Raw genomic sequence first — 18933 nt, forward strand, 5'->3', positions numbered from 1 at the left:
AAAATAAAGAGAAGTAATTCACGTATAGCATAATCCTCCAGTCTCTGTTATTTTGTTTCCATCGTAACTCGAGCTGGAGACCTGTTCGGCGGCAACTGCTAACGAACCGCCGCTAACAATAAACAGCTCTGAGGATATGTTTTAACAGCCAAAGTCTTTATCTTTGTTAGTAAAATCGATCAACTACGCGCCTGTATGTTGCTTGGCATTAAAACTGAAAGATATAAAGCAAATAAACATTTTTTTTTTTAAATAAAACGTTCAAAAACCTCTATTTTACCGAAGAATGCATCGATTCGACAGCGAATCCCGTGAAGAGAAGACACAAAATCTTCAACAAACATTCAACCGCTGGGTTACGTCTTGGATCTAAGTAACACAGAAACTACCCAAACATTGAGTTGTTACATTTGAACCAGGAGCTGGGTAACACAAAAACTACCCAAACACTGAAAAAATAACCCCCAACAAATGCAGAGGGCAGTAGTGAAGTACATTTACTTAAGTATTGTACTGAGGTTTTTTTCTGGAAACTTCACCACGTTTGAAACACAAATGTCATACTTTTCACTCCACTACATTTCTACCAAGGTCCTCAAAGCGGAAAGTGGGTGATTTTTTTCTTCTGTAAATGTGTTTTTACAAGTGATAGGCCCCTTATTGGTAATCACTCTAGAAGGGTCACGTGAACTTCATCATTTTCAGACCATTGTTTTATAATCCTCCCGTCAAAGACAACTGATGACAAAATGGAAGAAGACGCCGCAGTTCGTGCATCCATGACCATACTTAGAAAATGTTTCAGTTATATAAAAATATTAAAGACTCAATTTTTTTCACATGTTTGCTTTATTTTCCAAAAATGAACTATATTACAGTGTTCAAAACCTCGCCATCCAACCTACGAGAGACATATTCTTTCATTTAATACTCCTATCCCTCCTATTAATAAGCTCTTTATTACACAGATATTACGAACTAGTCGGCGTATACAGTAGGTCGCTTCAAATGCAAAAGATATTGCAAGTATAACATACAACAATGCAATAATGAAATTGACCGGAAATTTACTCATAATACTTTTAAAAGCAAGTACTTCTATACTTTTACCTAAGTAACATTTTGTGTTTACAACTTGTAATGAAGTACTATTTGACCAGTAATATCTATACTTTCACTCAAGTAATGGATTTGTACACTTTGCCTGCCTCTGCCCAAACGACTCGACCCAGTATTTGGGTTAAAAAAAACAACCCATGCTTTGCTTTAGTGTTCAGATTGCTTATTCTTTCCTATTTATTTATATCCTATTTTATGCTGCCCACCCCCCGATTAAAAGTTTGGTTTTTCATGATCAAACTTTAATAGATGTGTTGTCATTGATAAATCTGTTTAATTTTAATTAATACATTAAATCAATTCAAACGCAATATACATAAAAATAAATATTTACAAATATTAGGTTAAACATATAAATATTTCAATGTAAATGCTTTAAGCCATCAGGCCCAGGTTGTTGGTCTCTGATTTTGTTTGCATCCAGCCTGTTACTTATGTTATTATCCATAACCATGTTCAAAATAGTTGAACATGTTGACTTTCTTACCATTTTAAACGTATATATACATACAAAGATGTAAGACAAAGATATTTTGCTGCAGTTAGGTCAACGTCTGAGTCGTTATGTCCTTGTGGTAATATGACAAACATCAGCAACAAGGAACAGCATTCACTGTTTGTGTTTCTCAAACAGGATTTGATACAGTCCAGCATCAGTTATCCAGGCATTTGCAAGATAGATGTACTCAGTGCTTGACTGTAACGTTCTGCAATTATTAAAGAGGAATTTTAATTTTGTTTTCAGATGTGTTTTCCTTCTGGCTCATGGCAGCAGCATTCCTCAAGAGGGTGGAACTAAAATTGAGTTTAATACGTGAAAGAATCTCAGGACTCCAATTTAGTTGTTACGAAAACTGAAAACTCACTCATCACTAGTATTACGAATGACTTTATCACAGATTCTAAAATCTTAACAAAAATGTAAAATAAAAAACTGTAATAATAATAATAATATAAATATAATATAAAATATATATATCAACCCTCCATCAGCTCCTTTGGGAGAAGCTTGTGTTTCTGCAGTTGCAAACATCTGGAACTCATTTCCTGTGAAGCCATTTAAAGCCAGTGTTTATCAATGTGGCACTAGATGTGCGCCCTGACTGGTGAACCCTAACTGGGTAGTCATGTGCTAGCACTATTACACAACAGATGCGCTCACACTGAGAAATGCTGGGTGACGTAGTCTAAACAGGAAAAGGCCGAGACATTATTTAATCCAAGCTGTTTCTTTGTGGCAGAAAAAGGTAAAATCCCATGAAATGACCGAGCTAGAGGACATTTATTGCATCACAGCATTGTGTCTGAGAAGCTTGAATCACAGTATTGTAAAATCAAGCAAAGCAGGATGTTTCATGCGTCTGGACTAGCTTGATACTGATGTTTTGGATCAATGTACCCTTTTTATCTTGGAAATCTCCAGTAAAGTGAGGACTCTGAGGCAGGAGTGCCCATGGTTGGCATTAGTAGACTTGCTTGGCACACCTCCCAGAGACCCGTCCCGTTGAAAGCGGTGCGAGCTTCAGTATTTACAGCCAGAGCTGAGGAAAGCGGCTGTGCCCGGGCCAACTAGAAGAGCAGGCATGTCTGGCAAACAGACTGTGTTCCCACGGCTTGGCCTTGAAAAAGGCATTTGTCACTATTCACACTGAACACTCCTCTCATTACCACATCACCAACCGAAAAAACACTCGTAACTGACAGCAGTCACTATACGTATTGTTACTGACTGATACTCTATACATTATTTACCATTTACCTGTATGATGCTATTAAGTCCAAAAAGTGCCTAAATACAAGAATTTTTACAAATCGTTAAAAAAAAAAAAAAAAAAAAAAAAGATGGTTAAAAACAACACAGGGTTGGGTATAACATGAACAATCCCAGTGATTTGGGTTGTTTTTACTTCTGGGTAGTCAAAACAACCCATTCGCCGAGTTCTTCCATATTTTAGCCAACACTGGGTTGTATTTAACTTTTTTTTTGAGTTTAGAAATATTGTACACATTTTATTCCTAATGAATGGTAAACAGAATATAAAATGAGCAGTGTTGAGAATGTTCTTTATTGCTGATGCACAATGAACAATCACAAGTGTCTGTTATTATCATCATCATCATCATCATCATTATCTTCATCATCACGTACATGGTGAAAATATCTTTTCAGCCAAACCTCATGATAGTGCTGACATAAGCATCTGCATCAATTTTCACATTTCATGCAGCAACACCAGTAAGAAGATGCGTTTATAAAAGCTTTCCGCCTCGCTTCGACACAACAATCATGTTTGCACTGAAACTGCGTCAATATTGGTCGTATATACTGAATAAACCAGGGCAAGAAGAAAAAACTAAAGTGAAGAATGAAACTAAAATGTGCTCTTTTAGGAAAACTTGAAATGCCTACCTCAAAACACATACGGTACAAAAATATATTCATTGCAACAAGCAGTTAGGCGAGCAGTTTATTTGGAATCTTTAACAATTCAGGACATCTAGGTGTGGTTGATCCTGCACAATGACAAGTAAAAACGCGCAGTAGAAAATAAACTGGATTCTCTGAGCACCTTGGGACAGTTAGTTTTGAGTATTATGCCTGGAAGAAACGATTTCCAAATGGTTATCCTGAGTGTGTTGTGCTTCCTGTTTACATACACTTTGAACATTTTTAGGCTCCTGCTCAATTGTCTCCAAGTGAAGGCAGGTGATCTGACGACGGCTGCTGTTTTTCTCTCAAATGCACATTCTGTGTTTGCACTGGAACCAAAATATCAAGGGGAGGGGAAGGGGAAATAAATCAGACGGGATACCAAATTTGGGCATTATGTCCAGCTACTCCCACGCTTATCTCCAAACATGAGCCAGCTATTCCTTTGCCTGCCATTTTAAGCAGGAGTGACATTTGTATTAGATAATAAAATCAAACATTGTAAAAACAAATATCAGAATTAGAATAATATACAGTTCTTTTTAAGAAATTTTAAAAATACAGACGAGACAAGGTTGAAAGGCACAACAGTGAAGACAGCGGTTCTGTTGGGTCTGTAAACATCTAAGAACGGCTAAGAGGGACTCGAGTGTTTAAAAGGTGGCAGTGAAGAGCCACGCAAGCTCCTCGAGTCAATATCAATATCTCATTCATCCATGTGAAGAACACGTTTAAAATATGACATTAGTAGCAGGATCGGAGACATTCGATGCTCTCTGTTCTCGTGTCTCTGTTTTCCTCGTTAGTTTCACAGAGGAAAGCACAGTCCAAACTCACTATATGCTTGCCCCAAACAATCTTCAGTTCCTTATAATGGACGTTCATTGTATGGGGATCCATTTAATACATTTTAAACTCTTGGTTTGTCGTATATTGCTGGGGGCTGGTTAATTCTCACCAAGGTGAAGCTCTGACGGTCCGATCCGAACGGGGGTTCATTTATGCATTGTCATACTTCTGCAGTGCTTCCTCCAGCTTGCCTGTGACCTTCTGGAAGAAACTGATCTGCTGCTGTAGGTAATATTGCATCTGGGACTTGAAGTCCCGTACTCGAGTCTGATGGAAGTGCTGGATCTCAGCCAGTGTGGCGAAAGAGATGATGTTGCAGCGATCTCTGATCCCATCTGCCTGCTGGCCCTCCATCTTCCCTTCCTCTACGTGCTTCTGGCTGTCCTTCACCTTCGTCAGAGCACCTGTGAAGAGAGCGGAACCAGGATGAGACTAAATATTGACTCAGATTCAGTCTAGAGGGAAGTTATGATAAACGGCTCAACAGGTTATACTCGTCTGTGCTTCTGCATGACTTTGAAGAGCCAGGATGTCATCTTTATAAAGCGATCTACACTTTAGACAAGCCTTTTGATAGTTTGGGGACGTATAAGAGCCCATCACGTAAATAGACTTTCCTGATCAAGAACTTAACACTCTAGATTTTTGGACTATTGTTTTTTAATTCTAGAGTCTTCTTTAGCTTTGTTAACAGATTTCACTACAGTTAATGCTAGTGAATGTTTGAAATGAATGCTGGTTTGAAATCTGTTGTTCTAGATCTTTCGTCTACAAGAGGAAGTGTGAGTAACGAGCAACGTGGAATCTGAGTCAAGGCCTGCCATGATTGCCAAAGAGTCTTGCAAACTCGAACATGGAAGTTACATGAAATGCAGTAAAATCCCATGTTTTACTGTTTAGAAAGCTGTGCCAGATTAGTAACATTTTTGCACTGTCAGCAGCAGACATGGCTGCCTATTTCTTAGTGGAAATGACAGCAGGGAAAAATAGTTGCGACAGTGCAGTCTAAAAATAAAGGAAAAAAAAGAAGTGTTTATCACTAGCATATACAATATAACAGTACTATAAGCCAGTTATCGCAAATTAAACCCAGAAGGTCACTTTGATGGTGTTTATTTTGCTATAATGACCAACTGACTGTACATCATGGAATACTGATTTGAGATTATTTTATTATGAGAAAGGTAGCTTGCAGAGTGATATGAGAGATGTGAAACTGGCCGATCAATTATGCAAATGATTCGTTTTACAAATAGGTTTGATTGCATTAACCAATTACAATCAAGTATTAGAGATAATATACTAATTCAAGTTATGGTGAACATGATTTCACTAAGCAATATACAAAAGATATCAATCCAGGAAGATTTCTGACTTGGAAAAAATCATGACAACCAATTTACACGTATAGTAACTATATATAGAAAAATGCTTTAAACAATTGTTACCAAAACTTTATCAGTGAATGTCAAAAATGTAGCTTTTCCCAGCCTAGTTCACATTAAGGGAAATGAGAATGAACTTCTTAATGTCACACTGAGTTGCTTGACATAATAACGGTCATAGTCATCAAACAGGACCTTCCACCTTATAAGGACAGAGAAGTGCATCTAACTGGAAGGAAGAACCGTTATTGGTTCTTTAAAGTGTAGAAATGCTGGTGAGAAAAACTGTATATTGGTGAAATGTCAGATTTGAAGTAAAGTGTACACTACAGGGGTCAGTAGGACAGTTAAAAAAAGAACAAGGAATTTATTAAGCAAGGATCAATAAAACTGATCCCAAAACGATTTCTGAAAGGTTGTGTGATTATTAGAGACTAAAGACTGAAGTAAATGGGGATGACAATTCAGCTTTGCCATTACAGAAATAAATTAGCCTACATTTTGAATATATTCAATTATTTTAAACTGTACTAATATTTCTGTTTTAAAAAAAAAAAAAAAAAAATATTGGTAAAGGACAGAGCCCCAAACTTTTGAAAGGCATTATGTATTCTGTTAGTTTTGGGATTGAAGACATCCTGCCCCCCTCACTCAGGAAGGCAGGCAGGGTTCATTGTTATACTCGTGCCAGACTTCAGAAGGTAGCTTTTGGTACAGAAAAAGAGGCGGACACATTTCCCAACTTCAACAGTAGTGCACCTTCTATTAATAAAAAAAAAAAAAAAAACTACGAAGACAAAAATTAGAAGTGAAACTAACTAACTAAAAATGGAGAGATTGTAAAAAAAGAAAAAATTGAAATGAAACTATAAAGTGTGAACTGTGACTTCTTAGCAAGGGACGGTCTAAACCAGTCAATGCCGCTGAATCATAAAGGTTCAAAGGGACTGCTAAAGGCATCAGCAGTTATTGTGCATTTGACAAATAAAATTCAGGATGTTCAACGTCATTTGGTATTACGTTAATAAAGGTTCAGTTTCGTGATAGTTTTGTTAAATCTTGTAGTCAAAGATCTGTGGGGTGATACAGTACTACTAAAGTAAAAAGAAAATAAATATACTGAAACGCTGATAAAGCTACTCTAAAAAAATCATGCCAGTTCTCTAAATTCAAATAAAGATATCGAGTCTGTAACTAAATCCCATGGTCTGTCATGATATAATCATTCACTTAAGAAGTTGTATGTGTATCAGAGGGGTACTGAGCACAGATGGCCGACTTCCCTCTTCAGTGAGGAAAAACATGCAAGACATTCCCAAACGTCCCATCCCCCCCCCCAACTCCACACATTCTGCCTTCTGGCCAAAGAACCCAGATCCCTGAAATTCTCTCTCACTCACTCACTCACTCACTCACTCACTCCTCCTCACTCACTCACTCACCACCACCACTCACTCACTCCACACACCACTCACTCACACTCAACACACACACACACACACACACACACACACACACACACACACACACACACACACACACACACACACACACACACACACACACACACACAGAGTTCAAATGAGCACACAAGAGAAAGACAAGAGGCAGGTTGAAGATGAAAGGGAGTACAAATATTACTTTTAAATGTGAAGTATTATAGTCTCTTTAACTAATAGTTTTCTTCTAAGCAATGCAATGCATTCAGTTGTTCCTTGTGGCATTTTCTGGCATACAGTAAAGCTTTAATAGATTTTTAAAAGCGACAAGTGTATTTACACAGAAACACAACTGTAAAAAAAACTGGACACACCTAAATGTGCTTAAAGTTGTAATGAAACGGAAGTAGAGACAGATCTTTTCTTCCGTATTGTGATATATATCTAAATAAAACGATTTTGCTAAAAAAGGAACATAAACGTACATCAGGGACTTTTTTTTAATAGTTAGTTGTATAAATAGGAGGTTTTAAAATGCGGCCGCAGCACTCAAAAATGAAAGCTAGCTTGTATAGCAGTAGGGTTTAAGTTGACTAAATGATGGAAAGATCTGGTATATGTTACCAAAGAGAAGTTTGACTAGAAGGTAGAAGTTTAAGACATCTTGATTCAAAAAAAAAAAACATTTTTGAAAATGAAAAATATGAATTGATCAAAAACATACATTTACAAAAGTTTTGCAAGTTTTGCATACTTGACTTTGGCCAGACTTCAGAAAATGAGGCAAAGTCAGTGAACTGAAAATGTCAATTATTTGAAAAAGTGCTTAAATTAAATGATAACCTTGTCACTTTGCATGTTTTAAGAAAGTAATCGAACTACAGAAAATAGGGCTATATGATTTACATGATGCAGAAAACACTGACTAAATTGTGGAATGGAATTTATGTATAATGCAGAATATCACAATTTAAAAATCAAAAGTAGGTCACTACACTTAAATCAAAATGCAAATATGACTAGTATCTAATTCTACTACTACCAAAAATACTAAAATATTATTTTATAGTATTAACCCAAAAAATTATTTACCACAATTTACTTCGCAAAACAACTTCAATGTTATTTAGTTATGCTTTTGATTATAAAAATTAAATAACACCATTAAAACGCAAACCATAAAATTAGTGAGTTTCATGATTTCATGATGTTTGTGATTAATAAAATTAAATTTAACCATTAAAACAGTCTAGTGTCTAGACCCAGTACTACGGTACCAAGTTGGTACTAAAAAATGCAAGTGTCACGGTACTGGTATTTAAGTACTGACAGTCAGCCTGGTTCTTGACGAGTATGGTTGTGTGTTTTGCACAAGACCATGTCCAGAGCTGAAGTGGAGACCATTTATCTGACATCTTATAGATTACACAACAAACACCTCAGTTAATAATAGTACGCACTAAAAATAGGACACTAAGTCAAACACATTTTAAATTATTCATGCCACTCAAACAACAACAACAGAAAAAGAGCGACTACAAGGCTGCAGCACAAACCAGTTGTTTGATAGTCTGAGAAAAGAGGAGACTGCGATTGACTGGGCCACTAGAAAGCCTGCTGCTGCAGAACCTCTTCAGGCACTACGTAATAAGACACGGGACTTTGGTGGCACAGGTGGCCGATTGTATATTCCAGCCTTACAAAGAAATTATTTGGCTTTTCAAGCAAATGAGGAGGCAAATGTGAGTTCTGCTTTTTGCTTTGGAATGGGATCATTATATTCACGGGCATTAGGATGATACAAAAGTCATCAGCTGCGAATTAGAAGACATTTGCCAGAATAGAGACGAGCGAATTTTAGCTCTGAGCCAATTTAAGAACCTGCTATCTCTTCTTTGGTGGCTGACTCTAATCATCAGCTTTCTGATAAACAGCAGTGACAGTGAAGGCTTAAAGTAGCAATTAGGTACTTCCCCTGCATGGTAAATGCATTAATACGGTCGTTCACACCAACATTAATGTTTTGTCTTCAGCTACATCACTAATGTAGCTTTCGATCCTGCATTCATTTTCTTCCTTTAGTGAAACACAAAAGAAAACACAAGGCAGAATGATCCAGCTGCTCTTCACGCACACAAATACTTGTCGAAATCAATACTTTTGTTCAGCATACAAAACGGAAAAAAAAATCTAAAGTGACCTTGCAAATTTTTAAAATTGATACCATAAATACTATATTTAAATATATATTTTTTACTTTCTATTCAAAGAATACTGACCAACCGCTGAAATTTTTGCTTTGGCGTCACATTAAAAAACATTTCATTCAAATTAAAAAAACAAGTTATTTTTAATTTCATAAAATTACAGTTTTTAATAAAAATTTTTAAAATGCCTCACTCATCAGTCTTTTTAAAAAAAAAACTAAACAAAAAACCAAAAACTAAACATTTCAGTCCCAGGATAAGCCTAGACTGTAAAATCTTTATGTAAAAAGAAACCAAGTGTGTTTGGCCATGGCGGACGAGATCTGCTGATGCTCAGATCATAAAACTAAAAGGAAACTGCTAGAGAGAAGACGACGGGTTAAAAAAAGGGCGGGTAGATAATGACATCATTTTCAGATTAAAGAAAATATCTGTGGAATGTGTGACTCGACTGGACTGACTAAATAAGATTTCTTTCACAGTGCTTCAGACAAACACGTAATCAAGTTAATTACAATAACCATGGAATCAAGTTAATTATTATTATTAAACATGCATTTAAAACTCGCTAGTTTCCGACGGAAAAATAACTTTCAGATTAAATTACACTAAAACTATCTTGTCTTCAGAAGACAGCACACTATAGCAAATCTTATGTTTCATGAAAGAGGGGAAGATACGAGAAAGTAACTTAAACTGAAAGACAGTTTTCTCAGACTTAACCTCGAGTGCTAACGTTAGACACTGCTAACACAACGAACATTTGAAACGTGTCAACAGGTTTTAGCTGGCCTTGCTGCGCGTGGTTGAGGGTCTATGCACAATGCTAACTTCCCAGCTATAAAAACCACATCACATCTGAGTCATTGTTTCCTTGCAAAAGAACCACATACTTCAATGCACATCACAGAGAAGTAAAAAAGGATCCCATTAATACCAACGTCAGTATGTTCACTAATGGCTCTCTATCTTCCATTGCATTGCTAATGGGGGCTCTATAGTGACAAATCAATACATGTTGTGCTCATGTGTATTTTATATAAAAAATAAAAAAACCCCATTATGAATGGCATTATATTGGTTTACATAGGTAAAAGCACATCAGAAGCTTTCATCTGCTGTTTATTTGCTTGTAGACTATTGATTTTTTCACCCTGAGATTTATTAAAAGGGTGACAGCATTTGAGTGGGTAAACAGATGGCAAATGACAGTAAGATGAAACTACAACAGCTATACAACCAGAATTTAAAGGCAAAATTATCACTGTAACTTCTGTAAAGGACAGATAACTGAATGTCTATGGGGAGTTGAGACAGGAAGTGGTTATTATATGGCCCTCAGACACTGCTCAGGGTGGTTTGTTTGAATGGGGTTTTGTTTGCCATTGTTCTAGTCAGACCAAAGACTTGATTTCAGTATTTGTCATAGGGGTGATGGAAAGTGGACAGTTTTGCTCATAGTTTTCTACTGACTCATTCAAAGCCTGGAATTAATTATTGTGTCTTAACCCTGAAGGTGTTTGCTCAAGTTAACTGTGAAATTGTGGGAGAAACCATGGAGAAAAGATGTCATTTTATAGCATTTATCTATTATAAGGCGTTTTTTTTTCCACTTTAACATTATATGGTGACAATGAAGAATTCGTTAAAATATACTACATTTTTTGGCAAGGGCTCATGCATGGCATATGGGCTTTAACAAGCCGCAAGTGACCTTAGTGCTAGACAGTCAGCTGGATCTGTCACAGACTGAGGCCTCTCTGCTGGAAATACGACACAGCATTTCAATTTTTCCAAAGCATTGTGGAGTCACAATAGAGTGATGGTGTCTACAGCACCAGTCTGTACCTCATTAAACATCTGGTTTACACATTTAACAGTCATAAAAATAAAAATAGATACATTTAGGTCACTTTTTTTAAAGCAACAAGATCAAAACATTCACTACATTCCTGCGCTAGGAGATGGCAGACATCTCTGTGGGCTTTGACAAAAACACACTATTTGTTCATGTTGTGGTTACGAGTATGGACTGTTGAAACAGCATGTAAAATTTAACGTTTCCTACAATTCAAATCAGACTCTCTATTAAAAAACAACAACAAAAAAAACCCCATACAAGACAAGTTTATAAATGCTACATTATAAAATATAATAAGGAAAAAAAAGTCTTACTAATTTAAAAACTTTTGAATGGTATTGTATTTTTTCACCTTTATATATTCTTTTTTTAGCATGTCAGTAATGAACATGCCTCTGGGCTCATAAGCTTGTGGAAATAAATGTTTCTTATAATAGCCTAGATGTGGATTTTTGTTTGGCCATTTAATTTTGTTACACATCAAGACTACCGTATGATGTAACTGCAGTGAAACTGAGAGAAGACAATAATAATAATAATAAAAAAAACAACACTTTACAATCACTCCAGTTTAAATTGAACATGGTCTTGATTGAAAAATGCAATTTCATGCAATATTTTATGAGAGCTACATTACAAGGTAGCGGCTCCAGTAAAAAAAAAAGGAAATCTATCTACATAATGAAGTCACAGCTTAAGAACTCTGCAAATGTTAATGTAATCTTCATAAATATTCAAGCTACTAATCAAACAGCTGAAGATGTGATGATCATTACACTACATGCATCATAAACCTTATTTATATTCAGGAGCGTCATAATTTCAGATTTAGTATTGGCCAAAATAAATAAATGAAATAAAACCACTCAATGACTCATACGATCAAGGACATTATCAGCTGTTAAGAGTCAGAAATGTGTCACAATAACTTCCATGCTCAAACCAATAGGATTCACTGAATGACTGCATGTGTACTGAAACCCCACTGTCAACCTTCCTTGAACAATGCAGTACTATGATAGTTTCAGTCTTTGTCATTGTATGTGTCTGATTTACCAGCCACAGGAAAAACACACAAAGCACGTCAGCAGAAGTTCACCCCATGTGACTCAGCAGTCAGACGAAACCAGGACGGCCAGTGACCTCATCGGTAGCACTTCAATTCAAACTAATCAGTCAAGCAAAGCAAACAATTCTGAGAACAGGTGATCCTTTGATCTATCATACTCGCCGATTTCAGGCTCAGTTTCAAGCATATTTCAATTACGATAATACAATGAATACGTACCTTTCTGTACATGGATGATATCAGGATAGTTGGTAAGGTGTCCTTGGTACAGGGCTAACAAATCCATCAATGGGTCCACATCTTGTTTAGGCTGCTCCACAAAGTAGTCTCCGATTGCTTCGTAGGCTTCACCCGTGTATGCAATTGCTTGGTTCAAACCGACCGAGTACAACTGCTGGTCCATCTCGAATGCTTGGCTTAGATACTTAAAAGACAGTCCCACTTTCTGATACTCTTTCTTAAACCCTGCTATCTGCTTCCTTGCGAACTCGTTGAGCGTGGCATTGACTTGGATTACGCTGTCATCCATTTTCTTAGTGAAAGCCTTGAATCCGTCGATCCTGCTTTCCACGTCTTGCAGGTCAAGAGGGGCTGCTGGAGTGCTGATGGTGAGGAAGAAGTTAGCACCGACCATCTCATCCTTCTCAGCTTTCCTCTTCCCTTGTTTCCAAGACTTTTCATCCGTGCTGGAGCAGGTGAGGAAGTGCTGGAAAACATCACACCGGGCTAGCACGGGGTGGCTGGTCATGTGATTCATCCACCATATCAACCCTCTTCTCCTTTTCGAAATGAAGTCTTCTTCGAAGCGGCCAGTGGCTTGCTTTTCAGGGATGTGTGGCACTGAAATGACAGGAAACTTCTCCACCAATCTGGCATAGAGCCAATCGAAATGCTTGTATCTTCTGTTAACCTGGCTCTGCGTGTGGGTCGGCGTCAGCTTGTAGGAAATGTAACTCTTCATGCCTTTGAATTTGGTCTGCTTGGTGGGGTCATCAATAGTGCAAGTGAACGGGTATGGGTTCTCCTGCCACTCCGGACCGTACTGCCCCATCACCACACAGATTTTATCTCCATCCTTCACAAAGCCGGACGCTTCCCCCAGCACAAAGGCCTCACCACCAGACTTCACGAAAGTGGAGAACCTGTTCAGATTTCTGCTGACCGTGGCTGAGCTTTTAGCTTGCTGTGCACCTCTAGGCATGGAGGAGGTCGAGATGCTGTAGCCGGAGGGTCCGTTTCCTTCATAATTTCTATATACTCCTCCAACAACCCCTGGTTCGTCAGCCACAGACGAGTGATCGTCCCAGTCATCGTCCCAGTCGTCATCACTGGCTGGAGTCCCTGGATGATGATGTTGTTGTTGTTGTTGCTGAGGTAGTGCAGGGTAGGCTGTAAAGCCGGGTGCTGGTGCAGTGCTGTAGCTCTCTTGAGTCTGATTTTTGAAGTCAAAACCACCAGTGGGAATGTTGGAATATCGAGAGTTGTTGTTAAAAGACGAGGCGGTGTCATTCCTCAATATCTCCACGTAGGACGCAGGCAAGAGCCCTCTCTCCCCTCTGCTGTTCGCCCCCTCCAGCCAGCCCTCAATGTCCTGCTCGCTGTACAGAGTTACAATCTCATGCTCTTTCATCGATATCTCTCCTGGGTTTTCTGAATTGAAGTCATACAGTGCTCTCGCTCGCAAAGCCATATTTCCAAGCTGCGATGAATTTAACAGCTTATAAGGTTAGCGTATCAGCTAGCCAACTCCAATCCAAACTCACGCACCCGCTCGCTGACCTGCAATACTGACAAGCACTTGCGCGTCTGCTGCGGGAACAGAAAAACACACCGGTCCTACGATAACCTGACAATCAATCAGCTGTCGCGCTTAAAAGCCGTAGAGCACGAGGAGAAGTCATTTCTTTATCTGTGGAGTTCACCGTCCAGAGACCCGCTGATGTGCGCCTGTCCCACACCGACCGCAGTGTACACTCACTCACCCAGAACAGCGCCGAGCACAAGCAAGCAGTGCGGATAGTCGAGGGCGGAGCTGAGCACCAGGCAGCACGAATCAAATCTAGCATAGCGAAGAGTGACTGATTCACAAGAGTCGGTTCTTTTGAACGGTTCTTTACTGTTAACGATTCTTTCGTCATTACGTCATCACCTGGGACATTAAATTCTGTCAAAAATGTATTAAATGCCCTAAAAAGAAACCCGTGTAGTCATAGCTGCTCATACTTTAGAGCACATACACATTCTCTCCATGAGTCTTAGTTATATTACAGATTCAGCTCAAAACTTTTTTATAAACCAGCGCTGTTTTGTATGTAAATTATTTTTTTTTATTGTTTCTAATATGTTAAATGATACTAACTGGTAAATACAATAATTGTTTTATTCCAAAATATTTTTTAATAAAACTAAATACACTTCCAATAAACGTTACAATTAACATTACATCACTTCCTTATTAATTTACCCGCGCTTCTGAAAATCGCGCGGGTCACTTCTTCAGGATGGATGTGACGACGGTTGAGATTCTCCAAGAAGGCGATGTTGTGGTAAGTTATTTATCAAATGTATCAATTTATCAAATAATTGTAATAATTTTTCAAACATTAGTAATCACTGACGGAAATGAAATGTGGTGAAATTGAATGTTCAATTTCAACGCCTGAAGCTGTATTTTCAAGCGCGGCTCGTTTTATGTCATTGAACATTTATTTTCATTTAGCCCATTGAACTGAAAAAAAAAAAAAAAAACGTTTTATTTTGCAACGTGAAATACTGGTCCTGCCTAAACAAAAGCGGATTTATCTTTGAACAAAACATTTTACAAAACGTTTTATTTCGTAAGGTAAAATACTTTTAAAATAAACGCATTTTTTGTTTCTAATCTCTGCTTCAGATGGCCTGGCAACTCACTCCCTTAATAGGAAACGGTCAATGTCAAAATCGACTCTTTTTGTCGATTCAGGCAGATTCATTCAGAGCGGTTTGTAAATTGCTTCAACCAATTCATTAAAAGATTCGATTCAAAAGAAGAAATAGTTAACGATACAGACATCACTATATAGGCGAATCTCTTTCATATAAGCGATTTTTAAGTCATTTTATCATCTTCTCTTATGTATGTGCAATTAAACAGCAGTATGAAACAAGAAACGTTAAAACTTCTTTACTCAAAGAATAGGTTTCTGTTTTTACCAGTATTATGAGGTCATGCCGGCCGGCATGTTTACTTTTTGTGCTAAACAGGTTTGTCAAACAATTCCTAAATATACAGTAGCGCTGAATTATAGTATTGGCATGCTGATAAACGTGCTTGCAGAATGACATAATGAGATGTAATCGTACATTTTAATTACACTCCTTTAAGGAAACTGTTGCACTTGATGCTTATTTTTAATGACTTATTTTAGGTTATCTATAGAAATATGAACAGATATGAGTCATTTATTTTTTGTCCCACTATGCATTATGCAGCCAATCAAGCTTATTGTTGAACAACTGGGGGCACCCAAAATCAAGCAAAATTGAATGAATGAATGAATTGTCATTCACCAGCAAAGAATGTGATAGCTTTACCGGCTAACTGATCACAACAACACTGTTCAACTAACACGACGAATGGTGTTAAGTCACTGTGTTTTCCTAATCACATGCTGGCCACCATCGGTCCTTGGTCTCCACCACTAGAATCCCGTCATGACACAGCATGGCTTTGAGGTCCCCTGCCTGGAGCTGACGGTCAGGCAGCTGATACTGTCTGGTGAAACTTCGTGACACAAAGCCATGCTCGTCCATCCTCACCCCATGCCGACCTCTAATAAGCAGCCACCCTTCAAAGACCTGTATGAGGATGTCGTCTGGTTTAAACTGAGTCACATCCAGCAGTACTTGAAATAGTGGCTCTCCTGAATCCTCGTCCTCGCTGTCTGCTCGACCCCCCTCAGTGTCCATTTTAACCGGCAAACATTCAGGTCCTGGCAGGGCAAACAGTCGGTGATCTTCAGTGCATTCAGTGAGATTCCGGGTTTTGAAGTGGTCCTGGTAGCGCCCTGGGCTTGCTATTCCGTGGGAAATAGTGATCCCCTCTCCTGCCATGACACCGGGTGCAGAGGTTCCCTTTTCATTCGCTTTTTGTGTAGTGAATGTGGAGTAGTGCAATGCCAGTATGACCAACCAAAGCTATTAAAAGACAGTCCTCAGCTTAGGTTTCTGGGCAAGGAATGGGGCGGACCATTTTTAGAGCAGGCAAAGAGAAATTATTTCTTCATATTACTATTGGAAGCTTGTGCTTAACAAGCACGGCACATTCTATTTGTTTTGACAAGGATACAAAAAAACTGCCAAAAAGTGACAGTAATGCTTTGTAATGTTACAGGATTTATTACAGTTTTTACTAAAATGTTATTAAGCTACAATGGTTTTTAGTTTTATTCTAATAATAAAAATAATATATTGCGCAGGACATCAACATGTCGGAATGATCTCTGAAGGATCATGTGACACTGAAGACTAATGGACTAATGGCTGAAGAAAAAGTAGCTTTGCTGTCACAGGAAAGCATTGCATTTTGAAATATATTAAAATATTATACATGGACTTTAAAGGATATTGGTAGTATTTTTAAGGATATTTGCGTATGATTTTAGTATGTTGACAAGTTGAACTGTGATAGTAGATTTGAATGATGAGCCAATGCTGGCACCTAGTGGATGTTTATTATAAGTACATATAGATGCTGGACGTTTGTTATGCCATAGTTAATTGGTGACAAGGGGCCTCTGAAATATCAGACTGGCTGAACATAGGCCTGAATTACAGTTTGTTTATGTCTTCGGTCTTTGGATTTATATGCTTGTTTGGGAGTGTACGCTACTGTTCAAATGTTTGGGGCTGTTTATGTAAAGCTACTTCAGAAATCATTCTAATATACTGATTGGATAATAAGATTTCTTTTGTGGAAACCATTATACTATTTTTGGTTTAGTTTAAACCCGATGTTCATACGAACGTTTGAAATAGTAATGTTACTGTCTAAAATGTTTTTATTGTCTCTTTTTGATCAATATAAAAAAATACTATTTATTTTTTTATGGTGTGATTCTGGTCAAATGGATACCATAATAAAACTGGAATTTTTGGAATGAAAAGACTAAAATCTAATGTATGTTCACGTAATAGTGATAAACATTAGAAACTTTGATAAACTGCTGCATTATTTAGACACACCAGCAGCGTGCTGTGATAATGTTATCAGCTTTCAACTTGAACTTTTCTAACTCTCTTTTTGAGTTTTTATCTCACTGGGGAATTCATAAATATCACTGCCTTTCTTAATGAGGGGAAGATAGAATTGTTATCACATTTAACATTAATATAAGCTGTAGCTCATCAAAACACACACACATATATATACTGTATGTGTGTGATTATTTATACCTGAAAGTATCTACAATTTTTTTTTTTTACAATTATTGTTCTATATAATTTATTATGTGTAAAAGTAACTAATCCAATTAGCAGTTTTATTTTGCAGTACGAGCCACTGAGCTGATAATCTCTTGAGACTGCTCTCTACTAATGCCCTTTAGTTGTTGTCTTTCTCTCTCTCTCTCTCTCTCTCTCTCTCTCTCTCTTCTTGAGTATTTACCCACCTCTAGCTCTTGTTTATTTATGAATGGGAAATGAACAGGACTGTTTCTCCTGTCTTTTATTTAAGGAAGAACCACTGATCCTTTGTTTTCGTACAGTGTCTTTCTGTGTTCCCTCTTCAAAGCCGTCCTCTTCCTGTCCTCATCCAGTTACTCTAGCTCGGCTTGTTTGTTGTCTGGGGTAACGCTGTTGCTGGGGACGATGTCAGAACACATTCAGCTCTCAATAGCCCTGTGTAGGATTGGCTTTTACACGGTAAGCTGAGCAAACATCTCCATATTTTGCTGTACAGTTTATGCATGCACCGGTCAGTGACTTTCTTTGATTTTAGTTATGTGGATGTTTGTCCAAACTTATTTTGGTTTAATTATGTTGTGTAATAATGTAACAGGCTATCTGAAGCTACAGGTGTCCAAAGTCAACAATATATGCAATACGAACACTGTAGTAGTTTTCACATGTAGATCTACATGAATGGATACAGAGTCATGTTTGACAGCTTTCATGAACTGGTTTCAGTTAAAAAATGATTAAACTGTGGTAAATATAAGCGTTCATCCCCAGGGTGGCAGGTGTTTTCGTCAGTTAACCCTCGGGTTAACTTTTGTGCTATTACATTAGAAGTCAAAGAGGAATCTTATATGTTAGAATACCCCCTCTAATTCTATTGTAAAATGTTCTTTGTTATGACGTTAGGTCTTTCAGCATTTATCTTGTCTTACCTACTACTAAGTTACCTACTACTTAAATGTGCCATTTTGTTTTGTTCTGTTTTGTTTAACTGGTATGACAAAAATGAACTTCTGTTGAATTATACCTTTCAAGCTTCATGTTATTAACATGAAAGGATACGTAAACAAAATGCTGAGTTTTGCCAGTCATTTAATACTACACCAACATTAAAACCAATCAAACCAAACTACCTCA

The 18933-nt window shown here is 37.6% G+C and overlaps 3 protein-coding genes across 3 annotated transcripts in view; 1 reads left to right on the forward strand and 2 right to left on the reverse strand.

Moving 5' to 3' along the window:
- Nucleotides 1-3166: 3166 nt before the first annotated feature.
- On the reverse strand, nt 3167-14347 carry snx18a (sorting nexin 18a). Its single transcript, XM_043239465.1, has 2 exons — nt 12580-14347; nt 3167-4803 (listed from the first exon to the last, which is right to left on the reverse strand). Exons 1-2 carry the CDS (start codon nt 14048-14050, stop codon nt 4550-4552), a joined length of 1725 nt encoding a protein of 574 aa, XP_043095400.1. The 5' UTR covers nt 14051-14347; the 3' UTR covers nt 3167-4549.
- Nucleotides 14348-15508: 1161 nt separating this feature from the next.
- On the reverse strand, nt 15509-16522 carry hspb3 (heat shock protein, alpha-crystallin-related, b3). Its single transcript, XM_043239467.1, has one exon. It carries the CDS (start codon nt 16450-16452, stop codon nt 16000-16002), a length of 453 nt encoding a protein of 150 aa, XP_043095402.1. The 5' UTR covers nt 16453-16522; the 3' UTR covers nt 15509-15999.
- A 1632-nt stretch (nt 16523-18154) lies between these two features.
- arl15a (ADP-ribosylation factor-like 15a) overlaps nt 18155-18933 on the forward strand; it is a 77846-nt gene continuing 77067 nt past the window's right edge. The window contains exon 1 of the mRNA XM_043239466.1: nt 18155-18261. Within this exon, the coding sequence (XP_043095401.1) occupies nt 18208-18261 (54 nt within the window). The 5' untranslated portion in view covers nt 18155-18207. The remainder of the gene's footprint in view (nt 18262-18933) is intronic.

This window comes from Puntigrus tetrazona, chromosome 5, assembly GCF_018831695.1.
Source record: "Puntigrus tetrazona isolate hp1 chromosome 5, ASM1883169v1, whole genome shotgun sequence".
NCBI classification, from domain to species: domain Eukaryota; kingdom Metazoa; phylum Chordata; class Actinopteri; order Cypriniformes; family Cyprinidae; genus Puntigrus; species Puntigrus tetrazona.

What these genes read in the sequence shown, in the direction of transcription:
- snx18a (XM_043239465.1), bottom strand. Translation starts at nt 14,050, where the DNA reads ATGGCTTTGCGAGCGAGAGCACTGTATGACTTCAATTCAGAAAACCCA. An exon ending in TATCATCCATGTACAGAAAG is followed by an intron (nt 4,804 to 12,579) that starts GTACGTATTCAT and finishes CTCTCTTCACAG; the next exon opens with GTGCTCTGACGAAGGTGAAG.
- hspb3 (XM_043239467.1), bottom strand. Translation starts at nt 16,452, where the DNA reads ATGGCAGGAGAGGGGATCACTATTTCCCACGGAATAGCAAGCCCAGGG.